Consider the following 21056-nt stretch of genomic DNA (forward strand, 5'->3'; position numbering starts at 1 on the left):
GTTTATTGGTGGGTTGGTGGGGGTTTTGCCTCTACAGAGAGCGGGACAACAACACTGGAGTCAGCTTGTGATTCTCTCTCGGAGCTTGTCAGTAGGCGTTTAGTGGATGTTGTTGATAAGAGGAACTACGATGGGAGGATCTATACTTGCACATTGAATCTGGAATTTAGGCATGTTCTCGGGATTGGTAACATTTTGAACGAAATGAAGCATTCTGTCTTTGTTCCAAACAGTGGATTCTCGTCGAGTCAAAATAAGCGCCTGAGAGTGGTGGATCTTTCATTCCTAAGAGAGATTGAGAGTCAAGATGAGCTCACCCAGATTTGTTCCCTTGAGCATCTTACATGCTTTATTATGAAGGGAATGAAGGGGATCAAGGAACTGCCTGACCAATTTAAAAGGCTTCTACACCTGCAGCTCTTGATTCTTACCGACTGTACCGATCTACAAACGTTGCCTCCCGGTATAATGACTCTAAAGAATCTGACAGTTCTGGATATCGGAAACTGTACTTCGCTCAGGTACCTGCCAGAGGGATTAGGAACTCTTTCTAATCTTCAAGTCTTATCTGGTTTTCGTCCAGCTATCTCAACTTCGACGGATGGTTCTCTGCTAAAAGACCTGGAGAATTTGACCCAACTCAGAATTTTGCGTTTGTGCGTAAGTGAAGAAAATCTAATTGACGGTGTCAAAGTTGATTTGTCAAGCCTCGAACATCTTAAGCTTCTAGAAATCACTATCGATAGCAGCAGTAGTGACAAAGGGAACCTGTCAGGGAAGCTTGATCAACTATCTCCTCCTGCCTGCCTTCGAGAGCTGTGTCTTAGGGGATTTAGGAGAGAAACTGGACCAACCTGGCTTAAACCAGCCAGGCTTCCTCGCTTGGAGTATCTTTGCATCGAGAATGGAAATCTTAAGGTGTTGAGCATTAATACGACTGAGAAATGGAAGGTGGAGGGGCTATATTTGAAGATGTTGCCTATATTGGAATTAGAGTGGAGGATCTTGAGAAGTATCATGCCTTGTTTGAAGTATGTGGAAGTCAGCGGCTGCTACATGCTAAAAGGATTCGAGATTCCTCATACTCGTTTGGATGGGATATGGAGGTTACCCAAAGAAGAAGAAGAAGAAGAGGAAGAAGAAGAAGAGAGTAAATAGGATTGCATTTCCTGGAATTTGTGTGACATGATGTGTGTGTTATGAATAACTGGATCTACTGTGGAATTTTGTTATTCGCTCACTTGCAGATGTGTTTGTTATGTTTAACACTATCAGCTGTGGATTTGGCTCCCTGATCGGTTTCTGTTACCACTCCCAGATTTGATCATGATGTGTTTGAAGTACCCTTATTAAAAGGCTTTCTCTTTTGTTTTTTCCTTTTCTCCTTTTTTCTTTTCACTATCTGAAGGTTGTGGTGAAGCTGGATGTACCTAATAAATGGGTCTTCTGTATATTATCATTCTTCTCTGGGTCGACCCTGTTTTGATTGAGTTGCTGGGGGTATTGAAGTGCTATAAAATTTTAAAAGCAGTAGGGATGAGAGAAGAATTGTAAAAGAAAGGGCAAGAAGGAAAAGGAGGGAGAGAGAGACTGAACATGAGAAAGGAAGGAGAAATGTGTCCCTTGCTTTAAACCTAATAAACAGTGCTATTCTTAAACTTAACACAATTGTGAGAATACTGCGCTTGGGCCTTCTGTTACTTCAAATTTACCCTTATTTTGAAAGTAAAGTGAAGAGTTTCACATTTTGTGCATTTTTTCAATTTCTTTCTATTATATAACGGTTTTCATTACATAAAATAAGGGTTAGCAGTACTCCTGACATCATGTGTTGCAAAGAGGCACTACTACTAGCTTAGCAGTGAGCTAGGGTGCTTGCATTATGTCTTACCTGAGTGCATTTGTGTGGATAATGAGAGATTTTTGCTCTGGCCATAGTTTTGTCTTTGCTTCCTCTAAAGCATCTCCTTTGACATGTGCAGACATTTGGGGAATTGGTGAAATATTTTAGTCACACATGTCATTTGCTACCTCTCGCTAATGAGCAGCTTCTCTTGAGGTGATACTTCTCACTTGTTTGCATGATATTTTGACGTTTCTTGTAACTTTATTCCATTTGCGTAAGGCCATGGACTTCACACTAAGTAGAGCACTCCCCTCTTCATCTACATGCATATTGCAAAAAGGAAATAAAAGAAAAATGAGGTTTTCTTTAGTTTTGCATTTGGTGCAGATACGAATACCAAACAGCGTGTCTTGTGCTTTTCTATGTTCCCTGAAGATTTTATGATAGATGTTGAGCAGCTAGTTTATTGGTGGGTTGGTGAGGGTTTTGCCTCTGCAGAGAATGGAAGAACGGTACTAGAGTCGGCATATGATTCTCTCTCAGATCTAGTTAGTAGGTGTTTAGTGGAGGTTGCTGATAAGAGGAACTACGATGGGAGGATCTATAGTTGCAAAATGCATGACATTGTCAAGGATATGATCATTAAAATTGCAGAGGCAAATGGATTCTGTAAACTTGAGGACGAAAAAAACCGTCATCGGGGTCTTACAAACAATCTGCAGGTTGGTGATAAGTTGGCAAAATATTCTAAACTCTGGGCATTCTTAATTACAAACAAACCCAGAAGCTCTGCTGTAAAATTGAAGTGCCTGCCCTGGTTGAGTACATCCCTAAGAGTGTTGGATTTTTCATCCTCAGATATCAACAAGGAGGATCAGTTGAGATGGATTTGTTCACTGAGATATCTTACTTGCCTTAGTTTCAAGGGAGTGGTGGGGATCAAGGAACTGCCTTACCAAATTAAGAAGCTTCGGAACTTGCAGATCTTGGTTCTTACCAACTGTACTGCTCTAAAAAAGCTGCCTGATACTTTAATGACGCTAAAGAATCTGACAGTTTTGGATGTAGGAAATTGTACTTCACTCAGACACCTGCCAAGGGGATTGGGAAAGTTGTCGAACCTTAAAATTCTTGTCAGGATTTCGTCCAGCTAGTTCAACCCCTATGGATAGTTCTCAGCTAACAGACCCGGAGAATTTGACCCAACTCAGAATTCTCCGTCTGTGCATAATTGAAGAAGACCAAATCGTCAGTGTCAATGTTGATTTGTCTAGACTCAACCGTCTACAGCTTCTAGATATCAGTATCGGGAACAGTATGGGCGATAAGAACCTGTCAGGGAAGCTTGATCTTCTCGTCCCTTCTAACTGTCTTCGAGAGCTATACCTTAGGAACTTCAAGAGAGAAACTAGACCTACCTGGCTCAATCCCGTCCGGCTTCCTCGCTTGGAATATCTTGCCATTGAGAATGGAGATCTTAAGTAGCTGATTAGCATCAATACAATGGAGAAATGGACGGTGGAGGGGCTATGTTTGAAAAAGTTGCCCAAATTGGAATTGGAGCGGAAGAAGTTGAGAAATGTTATGCCTGAGTTGAAGTATGTGGAAGTCAGTGGCTGCCCAATGCTGGAAGACTTTGAGGTTCCTCGTCATCCAGTTGGAATATGGAGGGTACCAGAAGAAGAAGAAGAAGAAGAAGAAGAAGTAAATTTGGAGAATGTGTGCTTGGAAGACGAAATTGAGAAATTAAAAAAGTTGACTCTTCATAAACAAGTAGGACTAAGCACAGTTGCACTCTTTGGGAGTAATGAGTGTAGCGAACTCGGCATTGCCCATAAGTTCTTCTACGATACTGAGGTTGAGCTATACTTTGGAGTGAGAATACGGGTGTCTTCTTCTGATGAATTGGAGATCTTGAAAGACATCTTTGATAAAATCAATGAAGGGCAGAGAAGAGAATACGAGGGAGGCATTGATCGTGATAGGCTACTGTACCATATTCATGAAAGCCTTTCGAACAAGAAGTTTTTACTCGTACTGAATGTTTTAGAGAGTTGCGTCATACTTTTACACGTCGGGTGGTGGGATCGGTTTTTCGAAGCGCTGCCAAAAGGCAATGGCAGTTGCGTCATCGTCACTACAGAAAGCGCATTCGTAGCAAAGAAGATGAAAGGAGTGAAGGATCTGATTTATCGGCCGTCTGAGGAGAATTTGTTACTGTTTTCTAAAATTCATTTTGAAGAAATGGGAGGCAGGTGTAGAGACCTCCAACTGGCAGAGGTGGCAAAGAAGATTGTGGTGAAATGTAGTGGGGTACCGAAGGCAATAGAGTTGATGGCAGGCCTAGTGACAAAGGGAACCTGTCAGGGAAGCTTGATCAACTATCTCCTCCTGCCTGCCTTCGAGAGTTGATCCTTCGGGGCTTCAGCAGAGAAACTGGACCAACCTGGCTTAAACCAGCCAGTCTTCCTTGCTTGGAGTATCTTTGCATCGGGAATGGAGATCTTAAGGTGTTGAGCATTAATACGACTGAGACATGGAAGGTAAAGGGGTTGTATTTGAAGATGTTACCTAGATTGGAATTGGAGTGGAGGATCTTGAGAAGTGCCATGTTACCTAATTAGGTTGTTTGTTGAATTACAGCCAAATTCAAACTTTTAAGGGTAACAAAGGCATTTAAATATTAATATTAAATATGTTAAAATAAAATATGTCTCATATAAAAAAGATCAGATATCCTCTCTTTATTTCCACTCTCTTAACAATTTGGAAATTTTAAATTTTATTTTATTTTATATTATATTATTAATAAATGTTTGAAAGAAAGGGAGCACTTGACCAGGATCAGAGACCACAAGCCTAAGGAGGCTGTAAGTGCTATCTAGTAATCAGAAAGCCAGCGTCGTGGCAATCCCTTTCAACTTCTTCCCTCTCTTTTCAGGCAGAGCATCGGCATCATCACCTCAAAGCATCCATAACTCTGTTCTCCATTGATTCATGGCAATCCCATTCCACTTCTTCCCTCTCTTTTACGGCAGTCAGCCTCGGCACCATCACCTCAAAGCATCCATAGCTCTGTTCTCCACTGATTCATCTCAATTATTATCATCTTTCCACCGTTTTCCATCGGCAGAATTACTTATTTACATTTCCGTGGCGCCTTCACACAGTATAGTCTTCATTACTGTAGCCGTGAAGTATCCACTGCCACTGTAATGCAAGGGATTTATGTGATCGGAGTAATATTTTCTAGTTCACCCGTGCAAAACAGGCAAGGGGAAAAGGTACCCTCCAACCTCTTGCTCAGAGGAGGGAGGGGTCAGGGGAGGACTGCCCCCCTCTCCCAACCTATATGAAGATAGGGCTTAGAAGTGATCTCCATTAAGAGCTAAGAGACATCAGTTGAAGATCAACCGAAGCTGGAGGGGTCGTAAATGAGCAAAATCAGCCAGAGGCACCTTTAAAAGGGGAAAAGTCGAATGACAACCCGTATGTCGGTCACCAAGCCACCAAGCTTCACTTTTTTTTTTTTTTTTTCTCTTTTTGGTTCCACCATTTTAAAGCCACTTTAATCTTTCTCCCACTCTGTAGACCTTGTCTGTTTTTGCGACTGATCTTCTCTGTTTTCTGCCCTTCATCTGGCCTCTTTTTCCTCTTTTATGGTTCTTGCCCAAATAACTGATTGCGGAGGTTTTGCAGCTTTGCAGCCTCATACGGTGAGAAATTTCTGTCAGCTTTCTTTCAATAACAGATACATTAAGAAACACAGTCAAGAGCTGTAAGAACCAACGCCTCTGGCATTTGATTTGAATGAATTTAAAATACAGTTTGTGTTTTGGAGATGAAATGTTATGTAACAGACCAAAACTAGTTTCCCCAACAAGGCTGCAAGGCCTTGGTATAAGCTATGACATCACCCGTGAGTTCTTCGAACATACACTCGGTTAATCAAATAGATCACGGAAGCATGAAAACTAGTCTCATACCTTACACACAGATAACATGAACAAGCCCCATAGGTGCATGAAACCTGCACTAATTTTTAGGTATAGGCTACAATTAGCTGCACCACGTCCTTGGCTTCGATATCTAATGGTCCCTGGATGGAAGATGAGATCATAATCAAAGTCTTGAAGAGCAAGATGTATGATAGTGAAAAATTTAACTGGTCTGAAAACACAAAGTGCGTTACCTCAAGTGTCTGACTGAGATGCTTCCTGTCTAGATCTCCTTTCTGGTGGTGGAGAATCCCTCCTCCTTTCATATCTTCTGCTCTCATACTTTGAGTTGTTGCGCTGTCCCCTTTTATTTGGTTGATAAGTAGGGTATTTGCAGGGAATTATCTCTCCATTAATGTACTTATCTCCTGGAAAATGGAAGAAAATGTGGATAACAATGATGAGAAAGAAATGAAATTAAAGCTACTGGATCTAAATCTGATGACCAGATGGTTGATGCACCTAAGTTACATCAACTTGTGCCCATATTCATTCTTTACTTCTAGAAATCAATTCTCCTTTCCCATAGAATAAAAAATGGCTTGTGCAAGAAAGAAACCTACCTCCATAATCCTTATTTTTCACATCAATGTATGAATCTGGCAGGACCCAAAGAACTCCAGGCAGTCCTAATCCAATGACAAATATCATCAATTAATTCCCAATAGCCCTTGAAACAAGTAAATCAAACCAAAGACAGACCCCTTCAAAGATATAATACTAACCTTTGAACTTCTCAGATGTTTCTTCATCAACAGTGCATTGAAACCCCGTGTAAGTAGTGGTGCTGAAAGCATACATATTCTTTTTGGCTTCCTCCATGCTGTAACAAAGTGCTCAAGAGATTTAAGTATCAAACTCGGAAATATAATGCTTTTCTTTGAAGCACTCTTTACAGTGACATTTTTTCCATACAATTAAATGCACCAATATAAGCAGCAACAATGCAAATTAGTAAGAGAAAAGTGGAAAATAACCCAATTGGTACCTCTATTTATCAAAAATTATTTGTTAGAGAAAACACTTTTGTTTATAAAACACATGCCACCCCAAATTTAAACTAGAGAGCATCTGAAGGAGTGCTTGTTTGTGAGAGATAAAGAGAGAAAGATGCTGCAAACATACATATAAATAAGGGTGGCATCGAACTGAGCCGCTCTGAGCTCAGCTCGGATCGATTCGATTTCCAGATAAGGCTCTTTTGAGTTAACGAGCCTAGCTCGACCAAACCATGGTAAGATTCGAAAACTCGCGAGCCGGCTCGTTAACTTAACGAGAGCTCGGGAGTCAGGACCGGGAACCGGGAGCGAGCGGGAGTCGTCAACAGCCCCTCTCGGGAGCCGGGAGCAGGAGCGATGGGGGGAAAATTCTTCCTCCCCTCGTCGCAGCCGAGCCCCTCCCGTTCGCTATTGTGCTGCCTCCGTCGCCGTCGACAACTACTCGCCGGTCGCCATCTGTTCGGTTCGATTTCTTCCTCCCCTCGTCTGCCTTCGCCACTGCTTCCGTCGCTGCCGGCCTCCGTTGCAACCGTCAGCCCCAACGACAGATCCTCGCCAGCGCCACTAGACCCCCTGCCCCCTGCATCGTCTCGACGGAAAATCAGAGACCTAAGTTAGGGGAGAAATAATTTTCGCCCCCTGCACGCGAAGACAGCGTGTGATTTTGCACGTGCGAGATCATAAGCACATGATAAAAAAAAAAAAATTGGTTCTTGAACTCCGACCGTCTCTTCCTCGTGGCTCTTGAAGATACTCAAATTGTTTGAGGTACTCTCTTAATGCTGAATCCACTAAAGTTTTTCAAAACAACAGATTGGTAACATTGCAGAACTGTTGTTGTATGAAACCATGATCTGAAGAAAAAACGAAAATGGGCATACGATTTAGTCATCCAAAACCATTTTTCTTAAACTTTTTCTCTGTCTCTATGATCTGGTTTTCTAGTCCTTGAATCAAAACAATCTGATTGAGTAAAAATGGACAAAACTAGCATTGTTTTTCAAAAGAATGTTTTTTGTGTTTGAGTATTGAATAAATTTTATGCATAATTATGCAGCTTTTATGAATAATTTTATGCAGGGTTAATATACAGAGGTTATGTCCAGTTTTAAGTAGAGGTTATGCCTAATTTTATGTAAAGTGTATGCATAATTTTATATAAAATTTATATGACTTGTATTTTATGCAAAATTTTAAATGTAGGTTGGATCTCGAACTCGACTCGAGCTCAAGCTCAAACTCGGTTAAAATTATTGGACTCGAGCTCGATTACAATTTTAGGCTCGGCTCAAGATCGAGTTCGAAATATTTAAATCAAGTTTGGCTCGAACATAGGCAGGTTCAGGCTCGATGCCACCCCTACATATAAATTCTTACAAGTAATTCTTCAATAGCAAATATATCATACTATAAAAGTAGTCTTCAGCACAAAAAATGTTATACTATAAATTAATCTTCAGCTGTGAACAGAAAAGATGCTCATCTAAGAGGACTAAAAATATGTTATAAGAGAACTGTCTAAAATTGAAGCAGATTCTAAATGCTTGTGAAACAGACAATATGAATTGTATTCAATGAATTTCATCCAAAATATTGGCATTGGCTCCACAAGTCAAGTGGGTTTTCTAATATAAAAAGAATGTCGTCAGAATACCTAGGACATAACTGCTCCTCCCAAATGAGCCCCGGTAAGGTTCTGAACATTTAGAAGTCCATGAACAAGTTTAGAAGTTGTCATAGCTTCGCCACTCGGAATGTCGAAAAGAAAGAAAGCAACCAAACAGATAATTATAAATTCGACTCCATCCGTTTATATAAGAGAAAAAAACCCCATTTCCTATAAGAGACTGGGACCAATTTTCCTGTCGCCCAAAATTAAAAATAACGAAACTAGCTATTGAAACAATATGTCTGCCTTGAAATTAAACAGGAGACAGCATCATTTCACGGTGTATAGCGTCGAAGGAGCAGAATGCTGATGCAGATGTCTGCATAAGCAGCAACAATAACAGAAAAATAGCTCAAGAACAACATTTTTTAGTAGTCATATCCTATAACCAAAAGTACCACCACCATTAATTGAAATGCGTCTTTTTTTTTCTTTAAGTGGCATCAGAGGAACAACAAATTATATAAGATTCCCGAAAACCCCACTGAAAGAAATACAAGAACAGACATTACCTCCCAAGAACAGTGGCGAGAGTATTGAGATAGGTTTCGATCATCTGCTCTCTGGTGGGCGCGGGGTCCTTGGGAAACTCCATCACAATAAGCCAGTGGTTGAAATCACAGCCAGGAAGCAAAATGGTCTCCCTCTCTTCATTACTGCTGCTTCTTTTTGAAGAATAATTACTGTCAACGACGGCACGGAGGACAGAGGGAGAGGCACGGAGTACGGTCCCTCCAAGAGACGAGACGGAACCGGAAGCTAATAAGGGAAAGCGAGGAATCGAAGAAGATGAAATCTGAATGGAGGTTTTAGAACCTTCTGGGTCTGGTAGTTTAGCAAAGGAGAACGCGGTTAGGGTTTTGGACGGGGCAGAGCCGTTGCAGGTCGCCATTGTCTCGTCGCAGCTAGCACGGGGAGTGGACAGGAGAGTAAAGCTGATAGGTGGGAGCTGAGAGCGAAATATTTATCGTGTGGGACTGCGGAAATTTTTATGCGCACGAGCCAACGAAAAAATGTTTCTTGCGACATCTCTTATATCATCGGACCAGCGAGGAGGCAGTATTGTTGATTTGATCTTGACCGCCCATATATTTAATGGTAATTTTGTATTTGATATTTAACTAAAAATTTATCGGATTAGTATAGTAATGTATGAAATTGATTTTTAATTTTCATTTATTTTCTTATAAAAGACACTAACAGATCCATTTAACTTTCTTTTAAAATATTAACTAATAAATAGTATTGAGGTTATCATTTAAATGTCTAATATAATTAAAATAAATGGAGAGATTTTTATCTAAAATATAGTTTTAAAATACCTTATGTATAAATTTATATTAATAAATAATATTATATAAATATATTTTGCCTAAAACAAGAATTTCATGTTGTATAAATAAGTATTCTTGTGAGAGCCTAAAAACACTCTCTAACTTCTATAGAAAATGGATTAGTTTATTAAATAATAAAATGTATTAAAATTTGTTACAAACTTTAATTACATATTCATTAATATTAATTTTAAATTTGGGGAATTTATAATAATTTTAGTTAATATTAAACAGATCGATCTATCAAGCTCGACTGAAAAATAACCCGTTAATGACGTTCACGGCCTGTCATGGTTAAATTATCTGCAACCCCTGAAGGAAATACTTGCATTGCCATGGAAAGATGATGCAGGGACTGCGAGTCAATTGGCCTTCTATATTAAGATGGAACCTTGACAAAAGCGTTCGCTGGTTGTCATTTCTCTCAAGCAAAGAGGAAGCATATGTCATTTCCATCCTCAGTGGATTACTTCCCATTTCCGATTGGGGAAGATAATGCTCTGGACTTTTGATTATTTGCAGTCGTCACCCATGCTAGTACAGGACCTATGGGAATCTCTGAAAACCCAGGAAAGCTCAAATCAGATGCCTTGACGAGGGTGGCACATGAATTAGGCCCCGATACTTGTCGGCCTCCCCCTCATCCTTGTCGAACGTCTTTTCCTTCGACGCTGTGGCGAAACCAGTAAAGAAATGGAAGATGACCTCATTGCACTCATGACTCGTGGTGTTTTCTCTCTTACATCGCATAGAGCTTGATAATGTCTGGGTTAGAAGTTACTGGTCGAATTCGCTATTGCATCATCGTACGATATATTAATCTGGTTCGAGTTATAAATCCTTGCACGGTGCTGGGATTCGTTCTGTTTGCTTTTGTCAGTTTTTGTCCAGAGGAAAGCAGCTGGGGCGAAAAGTCCTCCATGGATTCGACAAGCCATCATGCCACTACTTGGTCTCGTATGTCATCTGCTACCATAAGCTTTAAAACGAACCAATGGTTTCTTTAATTCTCTCCGTCTTCCTGGCCTCTTTAAGAAATTCAATACATTTTGCAGTCCTGGCCCTTTCCTTTGTAGACCCAAAGAGCCCTTCACTTTTCCATGGATACCAGACATTGTACCGGCGGAAGCAGAGATTCGGAAATGGCGATGGGAAATCAAGCTCCCTTCGATAAGTTGGTTTACTGTGCAGCAGACGCCCCATTGCCGGAAGTATTGCAAGCTTCGTCGTCTAGTTATGTACAAAATTCAACACTTCAAACGCAACAAATGCCAGCTTTTCACAGTCCATCTGCAGCGGAAAACGAAGAAGGTGATGGAGAAGAAGAAGAAGAAGAAGAGAGGCTGGAGCCCATAAAAGAAATGATCTACAAAATTGCGGTGATGCAACCAGTGGAGATGGATCCGGCGACGATCCAGAAGCCCAAGCGACGGAATGTTCGTATCAGCCACGACCCACAGAGCGTGGCAGCACGGCACCGGCGGGAAAGGATCAGCGAGCGGATGAGGATCCTCCAGAGGCTGGTACCCGGCGGGACGAAGATGGACACTGCAACTATGCTTGATGAAGCCATCCGCTACGTCAAGTTCTTGAAGAAAACGGTGCAGGAGCTACAGTCTGGTCACGGCTCCAATATGCTTCAGGTTGGACAGGAAATCGCTGAGACGACGGACTGGCCGGCGCCGGTCGGAGCTGCTCGAGGAGGGCCGAGTACAGCCACGGAGCAAGCAGCAGCACGCGCAGGGTCAAGTACTGTCAAGTGCGATTGCTCCATGGATGACCTTCATCGAGACGAAGCAGCATTGATGTAATTTACTTGATGATTCCATGGATTGATCAGGTTTTAATGTTCCATAGAACCGGATTTGGACTATGAGGGGGAGTGACCAAAGTGGTTACGATCTGATTGACCAAGTGGCCCTGAATAATGATAATGGTTACCTTGGGCTACGTATCATGAAATATTTTTCTGGATATCCACGTTCCTCTTCTATTTGGTCCTCTAATTTTCTGGACCAAACCAATCAAACCAGCCCCCCTCATTTTCTGTGGGTCGACTTGTTAAAATACCATTATGTCAAAAAATAAATCCGTCAAGGGGTGGAATTATAAATATTAATAAAATTTATTTTAAATAAAAATAATATTTAAATATTTAATTTAAAATATAAAAAAATACAAAAAAGGACTCTGTATTCTTTCTTACCAGCAAAATAAAAGAGAAAGATCCGGGCAATGAGTTTGGAGAGTTCTTATCTACTTCGTTTAGTCCCACATCGGAGCTCGACAAAAGAAAGGCCAGTGTGATATTGCTATAAATACTGAGGAGGCTCGTTTGAGTGTCATACTTACCTGGACGGGGTCTATCGGTGATCAGGAAGGCCGATGGCCTAGGGCAGCTGCTTCCATTGCACTTTGGAGGAGAGCTGTCTTACCATCTCCCCAAGTGGGAGAGTGGACGTCAAAATTTGTGATAGGGGGGTACGCGTCCGCGCGGCCCCCGTTAATAGTTGTCAAATTTTTCGTTTTTTCTTGAGATAATCGTTTAACTTAATTTCATATTCAAAGAAATTATTAAGGCTTACTTGCTCCCGCTTGAAGTAGTGTGCCCCACAATATGGGGCCGCATAAGACGTTTCGTGTATTTTACTCGCAAGGGAACAGGGAGCAAGTACAATTACCCAATAACGACTTTCCTCCTAATCTTCTTCTTTATTAGCAAGGGCCCGCATAAGATGTTTCGTGTACTTCACTCGCAACAGTACCGGGAGCAAAGCAAATTTAGCAAATAACCACTTTCTTCCTGTTTCTCCTCTTTATTAGTAGACGCCCCCGTCTCTCCCATGGACGGGAGAAGCCTCAAGTCTGTGTTCAACCGCATCTCCTTGGTTTCCATCACTGTCGCCTCTCTCACCCTTCTCTTCCTCTACAACTATCCTCAACTCCCCTGCCTCTCTTACCACTCCTCTCTCCAGCCGCGTTTCCCCAAATCCTCCTGTGAGGCCAACCACCGCGAGGTCATCTCTCCCGAGAAACGCTCCAAGAAGCTCTTCTCTTCCAAAGATTCCAAGAAAAGGGTCTCTTCTTTTCGTAATTTCTTCCAACCCCTAAGGGATCTGGGGTTGGTTAGTAACTCTTCCAAAGTGCTCTGCGTCTCCGCCGGAGCTGGCCACGAGGTTGTGGCCTTGTTGGAGATGGGAGTCAGGGATGTTACCGGGGTGGAGGTCGTCGACACGCCGCCGCTCGTGAGTCGGGCGGATCCCCACAATTTGCCCTTTTTTGACGGAGTTTTCGATCTGGCTTTCAGCGCGCACATCGCAGAGGCGATGTTTCCGGATCGGTTTTCTAGGGAGATGGAGAGGACAGTCAGGCCGGGCGGAGCGATCGTTCTTGCGTTGGAGGGGTCCTGGTCGGCGGGGGAATTGAAGGAATTCAATGAGGGCCTCTTCGGGAGATCTCGGATTGTGGATGCGAGGAATGTCATGTTGACAGGATCGCAAGTGATGATGGCTGTATTGAAAAACGGGGTTCCTCGTCAATCCGAAGCCTGAGATTTTTTTTTTTTTTTTCCCCTTCTGTTATTTTCTTCACCTTTTTTTAATGTTCTGCATTTTATTTGGAATGCACTGACAGAGGAGAAATTTAAGGAAGACGGACTCAATTGATGTCATGGCAGATTGTAGCCCCGACCACTATTGTTTCTGAACAGCATAAGACTGACGAGTGCCATTTAGTTGCAGCGTTTGTATCTCTGTTATAAGGCTCCTTACATGGTGTTATGTAAACCTGTTATGAACTCAATTCGGCTCACTGATACGTGTCGGGCATTACATAACGTGTATCATAGTAAATTAAGCAAAAACGGCACACCCTTCCCTGTTCTCTGCTACTCTATACTAAGAAACAGAGTTGTCCGCTGTGCTGATTATTTGGTCTCTGTTCGTGGGATCTGATATTCTTTCTGAGATTTCAGTACGCACAAGTGCTTGATAACAGTCATCAGATGAGGCCTCTTCACGTTTTCCACTTCTTCACAATGAAGAGGAGACTGTATTCTTTTTCTTGCCGAGGCCTAAAACAGAAGCTCTGTTCTCTACTGTCACGTACCAAATACGTTAGAGAAAAGACACTCAGAAAACCTTCATTTCAGAGGGTCAAACTTCTGAAAGTTTCCTTTCAACCAATACTGGTTTCTGCATTGTTATCGAACGAACTATGCTCGTTGCAGCTCGAATCGATCCCTGCAAAGCGGCCCCTCTCATCTCTTCGCTGTGAGAAGAAATAACTCAAGACGGCAGAAGAGAGTAGCTAGTAATGCTGCTCCCTTATCCTGCACGTCCCCTCGTTTTATCGATCCCTGCACTAGTAACTGCGAAACACCTAAGAGTAGAATTGTTTCGAAGAAGCGAATGGGCCTGGTAGTCTCTACCCTTGTAAGAGACTATTACCATTATCATAATCAGCTGCTTATCAATTTTCGAGAAAAAAATAGATCCAACGATCAAGATCTTTCTCTAAGCAGAAACCCTATGTACGTTTGATAACAGGGAGCCCAACATATAAAAGGGAAGAGACGGAGAAAGCAGAACTTCTTCCAGGATGGGAGAAAGGAAGCGGCCTCCCACAAACCGAAGAACAAAAAGGGCTAAAAGAGATTCTAAAGATCAATTCAGTTGCTTACCCGATTGCGTTCTCATTCATATTCTGTCTCTGGTGGACGTCAAAGATGCTGTAAAGACGAGCATTCTCTCGAGAAGGTGGCGGCAGTTGTGGATGTACATTGATAGCCTTGTTTTTGGAGAAAGCCCGGGCACTTTGTACCAAGACAAATTTGTTGGGTTTGTGGATCGTTCACTCTCTCTTTACCGAGGAAACAGGTTGAAGAAATTCCAAATTTCGCTGTCTAAGAATCCCATTTCAGCTTCTACCATCAATAACTGGATCCACAATGCACTGGCTAGGGGGGTTGAAGACCTCGACTTGAGATTTCCCTGTGATAGCCCGTACCAGTTGCCGGACAATCAATCTGCCTATCAATCCCTGCAAGCGTTGAAGTTGTATAATTGCAGGTTATCTCCAGCCAGCATCAAGTGTTTTAGCTCCCTGAAATCCCTCTCTCTTCGTTCTCATTATACGTTGTTAGCAGATGAGAGAATCCGCGACAACAACGTGTTTCAATCTATTATATCAAATTGTACTGTCCTTGAGCACTTGGAACTGATTGATGATTGTATTTTAACCTGTCTTGATTTCTCAACCTCGAACAGACTACTTAAGAGATTAGAAATAGAATCTGCGTACGGTTCTGCTCCCAATTCCGTAGAGATCAGTGCTCCAAATCTCACATCCCTGGAGTTTCGGGGGTGTTTGGTGTCTAACGGTTATCTTTTGAACAATCTATCCTCACTTGTGCAATGCAGCCTCAAGTTCAACAGATGTAGGGCAGATCAAATGTTTGCTAATTCACCTGCTGTGGCTCTTATCAACATTCTTCGGAAGCTTCAGAGAGTGAAAGTTCTAGTAATAAGCAGATGGTGCATCCAGGTATTCTTTCTTTGGCGTTTCAGATTCTAACGGAAAAACATAATGTTTGAACGAAAAGAAAGAAAAAAAACCATGATTTGGGCCACTTGCAGAATGCAGAACAGATTCTACAGGAGTCTCTGTTCTCACATTCTCACCCCCAGGCCAGAAATATGCTAATGGGTTGTCTCATTCTGGTTAATACACAAAGCAAGAGCATTTTAATGGTGCCCATGATTTCTTAGACCGATTATCTTCTTATAATTTTGGTTGGAAGGCTTTGTCTGTAGGGGAAGCATCTCGCTTGCATATGCCTTATCTCAATATCAAGTACTTGAAGCTGGAGATGGGAGGGACAGTTCCAGTGGAAGGAACACTTCTCCTGCTGAAGAACTGCAGTAAGCTTGAGACGTTAATCATCAAAACAGAGGGCATGATGACCCCAATCCATGTATGTATATTATTTAGTTTCTCCTTCATGAAATATTTATTTGGTTACTGGCATCAACATGGTGTTGCTGGGTGCCTCATCCATTAAAACTACCGAGGTTCTAGAGTTCCAATTTTCTTTCTGAAATTCCAGAGTGACGAAATGCCTGATGAAAGAGAACACTTGGGATCAGAAGAACTGTTGCCTTGTATGGGACACCTCAAAACCGTGCAGGTATTCCAAGTTCTGGGGAATTCAATCACTCGAGGATGGAAATACGGCGAAGACAGCAAACTGGACCTCATTGGGGTCAATGAGAAGTCTACGAGTTTGATGAGAACTTTGCTAGCAAAATCTGTGGTACTTGAAAAAATGGTTATCAGTACTAGGCTATCACAGACTAGGTGTCACGCGGTTAGATCTGGGCTAGGTCCGTCTAGCCAAGCGGAATATCTACCCCGTGCGGCCTAGCTCTCCCGAAGAACTAGTCAGCCTCCTTGAGCCTCGGATCTTCCCACCGATACTTCACACAAGAAGTTGCAAGCCAAAAGGGACAATGAATAGACCAAGATATAGAAGAGATAAGCCTACTTTGTATTGAGAATACAAGATTACAAAGGGTGGCCAAACACTCTTGAAGGCCAAGGCTAAAAACTCTCTCTATACACCAAAAGAGTAAAGAAGGCTAAGGATTTTTCGACCTCTTTTCCATGGGAGAGGCCTCTCTATTTATAGTCTCTCCCTAGGCCTTTTGAAATCTCTAAAAACGCTCAAAAACCCGTCAGATCCCAAAAATTCGGTTTCTGGCGTCAAGGGGCGCCCTGGTCAGGCTGGCGCCCGCCAGACCAGGGCGCCTGGCGACCTGGTCGCCAGGAAACCCCATTTCGCGCGGGGCGCCTGGCGCCTGGCGGAAACCCCATTTCGCCCGTGGGCGCCTGGCGCCTGGCGCCTGGCGGAAACCCCATTTCGCCCGTGGGCGCCTGGCTCCTGGCGCCTGTGCCTTGCCGCGCGCGTGCCTGCGCCTGGCGTCCTGAGGAAACCCCATTTCGCCCTGCCTGGAGTCCTGGTTGTGCGCCAGCAACCCCATTTCGCCCCGCCAGGATTTCTGGTTGCGCCCAACCCCATTTCGCCCCGCCAGAAGTGTCTGCTGGCGTGCTGCCTTGTGTCTGAGCTGGTTGTTGGGGTTGTTCTGCACCTTGTTGCTTGGCCATCCGTTTGCCAAGCTCAAGTGTGTCTTTTTCCGTTGCAGCTGGTTCCGGGCCGACCATATGCGTGCGCCCCTCTGGGCCGTGCCTTTGCACTTGGCCTTGGCCGCCGCTGCTATTGCCGTGCACTGGACTTGCACAGTCTTTGGCCTTGGTGTTTGGCTACACCATGGCTTCTTCCCCCGTTTCATACTCCCACCGCCATAAGGCAGACGCCCTCGTCTGCATCCCCTGGCGATAGTGGGCCACCTCCTTCTCGGATTGCTAGAACTCGGCAGTGTCTTGCCATGTTGCCTAACTTTTCGGTTGACCCCGCCGCTTTGCCAAGTATTGCGTCCTCCGGGGCTTGCCCCTTTTGCGCTCCTCTCGGTCTTTATAAGCTCCGTTTGGCCGTCAGTATGAGGATGTAAACTAGTGGAAAAATTTTCAGTATTTTCCAATAGTTTAGTTAACTCGGTCCAGAATTTTCTTGTGAATCTAGGGTTACGATCACCGATGATCGTTGTGGGCACACCCCAGTGCTTCACCACTTGTGCCATGAAAGCTCGAGCAACCTCTTTTGCTGTACAATCACTTGGCACTGTTACGAATGTTCCGTGCTTCGTAACATGGTCCACCACTACCATGATAGACTCAAGCCCTTCTTTCTTGCTCAAACCAGAAAGGAAGTCCATTGAAGTAGACTCCCACGGCCGTTTTGGAATGGGCAAAGGCTGTAACAAGCCTCCAGGCTTTCTTTGTTTTATCCTATCTTGTTGATAGATAAAACATGTGTACACAAACTCCTCCACATCGCTCTCCATGTTCAGCCAATAATACTGGCCAGAGAGCAAGGCCAACGTCCGTCTTTGGCCTGGTTGTCCTCCCCACAAGGAATCATGGCATTCCCTCAAGCGGTCATGCCGTTGGTAATCGTACTTAGGCACATAAAGTCGACTACCATTGGTCTTGAACAATCCGTCGTCAAGCCATATTCTTCTCCTCTCACCCATGGTTGCAGCTTGCACAATGCTGAAGGTCTGGGCGTCTTGGTGAAGTATATTACGAATCCGGTCTAGCAACGAAGTACTAACATGTGTAATTGCTGCTAAGACTCGTAATCGCCAAGTCGCATTTTCCGTTTCTGCGACAAAATGGTCCTGCATGTGCGTAGGCACGCTTTGCACAAAGCGCATGTCTCCAGCGTCTATGTGTGTGTCGTGCGCCACATCAGGTTCTGCTGCTACCGCACCGCACGTGGTGCGTGTGAAACAAGTGCCGACGCATGTGCTGCGCGTATATCCGTCTCGCGCAGCCGCTACCGCATCGCGCGAGATGCGCGTGAAGGGTCTGCCGCTTGCCGCATCACCCGTTGAGGTTACTGACTGCTGTTCGCATAGCGCCACATGCACTTCTGCCTCTGCTGCACGCCCAATTTCCGTTTCTGAGCGTGTTCCAGCAGTGCAATCTGGTGATGTGCGCTGTATATGCGCCAATACCCTTGTGCCCTTTTCTCCATCAAAAGGCATAGCAGAATTCATTTTTCTGCTTAAGGCATCTCCAACACCATAGGCTTTCCCCAACTTGTACCTCATCTCAAAGTCAAACTTGGCAAAGAACACTTGCCACCGAGCTTGCTTTGGGCTGAGCTTGCTAGCATGGAAGTATCCGTCGTTGAGCCAGAATGTTTTCGTCTCATACTCCCACCGCCATAATGCAGACGTCCTCGTCTGCGCGCCATCACCATATGCCACCCACTCATGGTTGGCTTGCTGCTTCCGCCAGAAGTTTCTGGAACGCAGCACTGGATATGGCCACTTTCTGCTATCTCTCCCAGCAGTACAGGAACTGGCACCTCCTTGCTGCCCTTCCCAGCAGTTTCTGGAAATCAGCACCGGATCTGGTGCCTTGCTGCTGCTTATCCCAGCAAACTCTGGAAAACAACACTGGATCGGGCACCTTGCTGCTGTCTCACCCAGCAGCACAGGAACTGGCACTCCTTGCTGTCTTTCCCAGCAGTTGCTGGAAAACAGCTCTGGATCGGGCACCTTGTTGCTGTCTCACCCAGCAGCACAGGAACTGGCACCTCCTTGCTGTCTTTCCCAGCAGTTTCTGGAAAACAGCACTGGATCGGGCGCCTTGCTGCTGTCTCACCCAGCAGCACCGGAACTGGCACCTCCTTGCTGTCTTTCCCAGCAGTTTCTGGAAAACAACACTGGATCGGGCGCCTTGCTGCTGTCTCACCCAACAGCACCGGAACTGGCACCTCCTTGCTGTCTTTCCCAGCAATTTCTAGAAAACAGCACTGGATTGGCGCCTCCCTGCTGTCTCTACCAGCAGAACCGGAACTGGCGCCTCCTTGCTGCCTTTCCCAGCAGTTTCTGGAAATCAGCACAGGATCGGGCGCCTTGCTGCTGTCTCTCCCAGCAGCACAGGAATTGGCACCTCCTTGCTGCCTTTCCCAGCAGTTGCTGGAAATCAGCACTGGATCGGGCGCCTTACTGCTATCTCTCCCAGCAGCACAGGAATTGGCACCTCCTTGCTGCCTTCCCCAGCAGTTGCTGGAAATCAGCACTGGATCGGGCGCCTTGCTGCTGTCTCTCCCAGCAGCACAGGAATTGGCACCTCCTTGCTGCCTTTCCCAGCAGTTGCTGGAAACCAGCACTGGATCGGGCGCCTTTCTGCTGTCACTCCCAGCAGAACCGGTCTTGGCACCTCCTTGCGAACCTTCTCCATTCGCAAGAGCTCTCTCCCATAGGGTGAGTCTTGCTCCCACTCCTTTTTCTATGGTCTTAACATCTCCGTCCACTCTCTGGATTTCAGTTCGCATCACTGCCATGGCACTATCTATGTTGTCCAAAAACTTTTGGGAAAAGTTAGGGACAGGGTGTAGGCCATGCACAATGTCACGTACGAACTCCTCCAGTCTTGAAAGCTGATTTTTCAAGCTAACAAGCCTGGACTTGAAATCACCCAAACGTAAATCATTTTCAGAGAGTGTTTCCATACCTCTTGCTACAACTTCTCCACTTGTGGAAGTCATGGATGGAATGCTGCTCTGATACCAGTTGTCACGCGGTTAGATCTGGGCTAGGTCCGTCTAGCCAAGCGGAATATCTACCCCGTGCGGCCTAGCTCTCCCGAAGAACTAGTCAGCCTCCTTGAGCCTCGGATCTTCCCACCGATACTTCACACAAGAAGTTGCAAGCCAAAAAGGACAATGAATAGACCAAGATATAGAAGAGATAAGCCTATTTTGTATTGAGAATACAAGATTACAAAGGGTGGCCAAACACTCTTGAAGGCCAAGGCTAAAAACTCTCTCTATACACCAAAAGAGTAAAGAAGGCTAAGGATTTTTCGACCTCTTTTCCATGGGAGAGGCCTCTCTATTTATAGTCTCTCCCTAGGCCTTTTGAAATCTCTAAAAACGCTCAAAAACTCGTCAGATCCCAAAAATTCGGTTTCTGGCGTCAAGGGGCGCCCTGGTCAGGCTGGCGCCCGCCAGACCAGGGCGCCTGGCGACCTGGTCGCCAGGAAACCCCATTTCGCGCGGGGCGCCTGGCGCCTGGCGGAAACCCCATTTCGCCCGCGGGCGCCTGGCGCCTGGCGCCTCAGGAAACCCCATTTCGCGCGGGGCGCCTGGCGCCTGGCGGAAACCCCATTTCGCCCGTGGGCGCCTGGCGCCTGGCGTCCTAAGGAAACCCCATTTCGCCCTGCCTGGAGTCCTGGTTGTGCGCCAGCAACCCCATTTCGCCCCGCCAGGATTTCTGGTTGCGCCCAACCCCATTTCGCCCCGCCAGAAGTGTCTGCTGGCGTGCTGCCTTGTGTCTGAGCTGGCTGTTGGGGTTGTTCTGCACCTTGTTGCTTGGCCATCCGTTTGCCAAGCTCAAGTGTGTCTTTTTCCGTTGCAACTGGTTCCGGGCCGACCATATGCGTGCGCCCCTCTGGGCCGTGCCTTTGCACTTGGCCTTGGCCGCCGCTGCTATTGCCGTGCACTGGACTTGCACAGTCTTTGGCCTTGGTGTTTGGCTACACCATGGCTTCTTCCCCCGTCTCACTGGGAGCTTCAAT

The 21056-nt window shown here is 44.8% G+C and overlaps 4 protein-coding genes, 1 non-coding gene and 1 pseudogene across 5 annotated transcripts; 5 read left to right on the forward strand and 1 right to left on the reverse strand.

The window, feature by feature from the left end:
* Positions 1–1912: 1912 nt before the first annotated feature.
* Positions 1913–4258, forward strand: LOC137965456 (disease resistance RPP13-like protein 4; annotated as a pseudogene).
* Positions 4259–5623: 1365 nt separating this feature from the next.
* On the reverse strand, positions 5624–9493 carry LOC137966021 (multiple organellar RNA editing factor 9, chloroplastic-like). Its single transcript, XM_068812460.1, has 5 exons — positions 9024–9493; positions 6570–6667; positions 6408–6473; positions 6039–6212; positions 5624–5945 (listed from the first exon to the last, which is right to left on the reverse strand). The coding sequence occupies exons 1-4, from the start codon at positions 9401–9403 to the stop codon at positions 6040–6042; spliced, it is 717 nt and encodes a 238-aa protein (XP_068668561.1). The 5' UTR covers positions 9404–9493; the 3' UTR covers positions 5624–5945; position 6039.
* Positions 9494–10987: 1494 nt separating this feature from the next.
* Positions 10988–11656, forward strand: LOC137965458 (transcription factor HEC3-like). The gene has a single exon (XM_068811729.1). It carries the CDS (start codon positions 10988–10990, stop codon positions 11654–11656), a length of 669 nt encoding a protein of 222 aa, XP_068667830.1.
* A 533-nt stretch (positions 11657–12189) lies between these two features.
* LOC137966777 (U1 spliceosomal RNA) lies at positions 12190–12348 on the forward strand. The gene has a single exon (XR_011116268.1). It is a non-coding gene; the product is annotated as a U1 spliceosomal RNA (small nuclear RNA).
* A 340-nt stretch (positions 12349–12688) lies between these two features.
* On the forward strand, positions 12689–13396 carry LOC137965459 (uncharacterized). The gene has a single exon (XM_068811730.1). It carries the CDS (start codon positions 12689–12691, stop codon positions 13394–13396), a length of 708 nt encoding a protein of 235 aa, XP_068667831.1.
* Positions 13397–14444: 1048 nt separating this feature from the next.
* On the forward strand, positions 14445–16269 carry LOC137965460 (F-box protein At5g03100-like). The gene is made up of 3 exons (XM_068811731.1): positions 14445–15389; positions 15646–15819; positions 15952–16269. The coding sequence occupies exons 1-3, from the start codon at positions 14445–14447 to the stop codon at positions 16267–16269; spliced, it is 1437 nt and encodes a 478-aa protein (XP_068667832.1).
* Positions 16270–21056: the final 4787 nt, after the last annotated feature.

Source organism: Aristolochia californica, unplaced genomic scaffold (assembly GCF_029961685.1).
Source record: "Aristolochia californica isolate CCGP_79_NKW_82.1479 unplaced genomic scaffold, dmAriCali1.0.hap1 SCAF_5, whole genome shotgun sequence".
Taxonomy (NCBI): Eukaryota; Viridiplantae; Streptophyta; class Magnoliopsida; order Piperales; family Aristolochiaceae; genus Aristolochia; species Aristolochia californica.

Excerpts from the sequence above, each read along its gene's own strand:
- LOC137966021 (XM_068812460.1), bottom strand. The coding sequence starts at position 9,403 with ATGGCGACCTGCAACGGCTCTGCCCCGTCCAAAACCCTAACCGCGTTC. Across the intron at positions 6,668-9,023 it reads CTCGCCACTGTTCTTGGGAG|CATGGAGGAAGCCAAAAAGA; the intron begins GTAATGTCTGTT and ends ACTTTGTTACAG. Across the intron at positions 6,474-6,569 it reads AACATCTGAGAAGTTCAAAG|GACTGCCTGGAGTTCTTTGG; the intron begins GTTAGTATTATA and ends TCATTGGATTAG.
- LOC137965458 (XM_068811729.1), top strand. The coding sequence starts at position 10,988 with ATGGCGATGGGAAATCAAGCTCCCTTCGATAAGTTGGTTTACTGTGCA.
- LOC137965459 (XM_068811730.1), top strand. The coding sequence starts at position 12,689 with ATGGACGGGAGAAGCCTCAAGTCTGTGTTCAACCGCATCTCCTTGGTT.
- LOC137965460 (XM_068811731.1), top strand. The coding sequence starts at position 14,445 with ATGGGAGAAAGGAAGCGGCCTCCCACAAACCGAAGAACAAAAAGGGCT. Across the intron at positions 15,390-15,645 it reads TAAGCAGATGGTGCATCCAG|GCTTTGTCTGTAGGGGAAGC; the intron begins GTATTCTTTCTT and ends TTTGGTTGGAAG. Across the intron at positions 15,820-15,951 it reads GCATGATGACCCCAATCCAT|AGTGACGAAATGCCTGATGA; the intron begins GTATGTATATTA and ends CTGAAATTCCAG.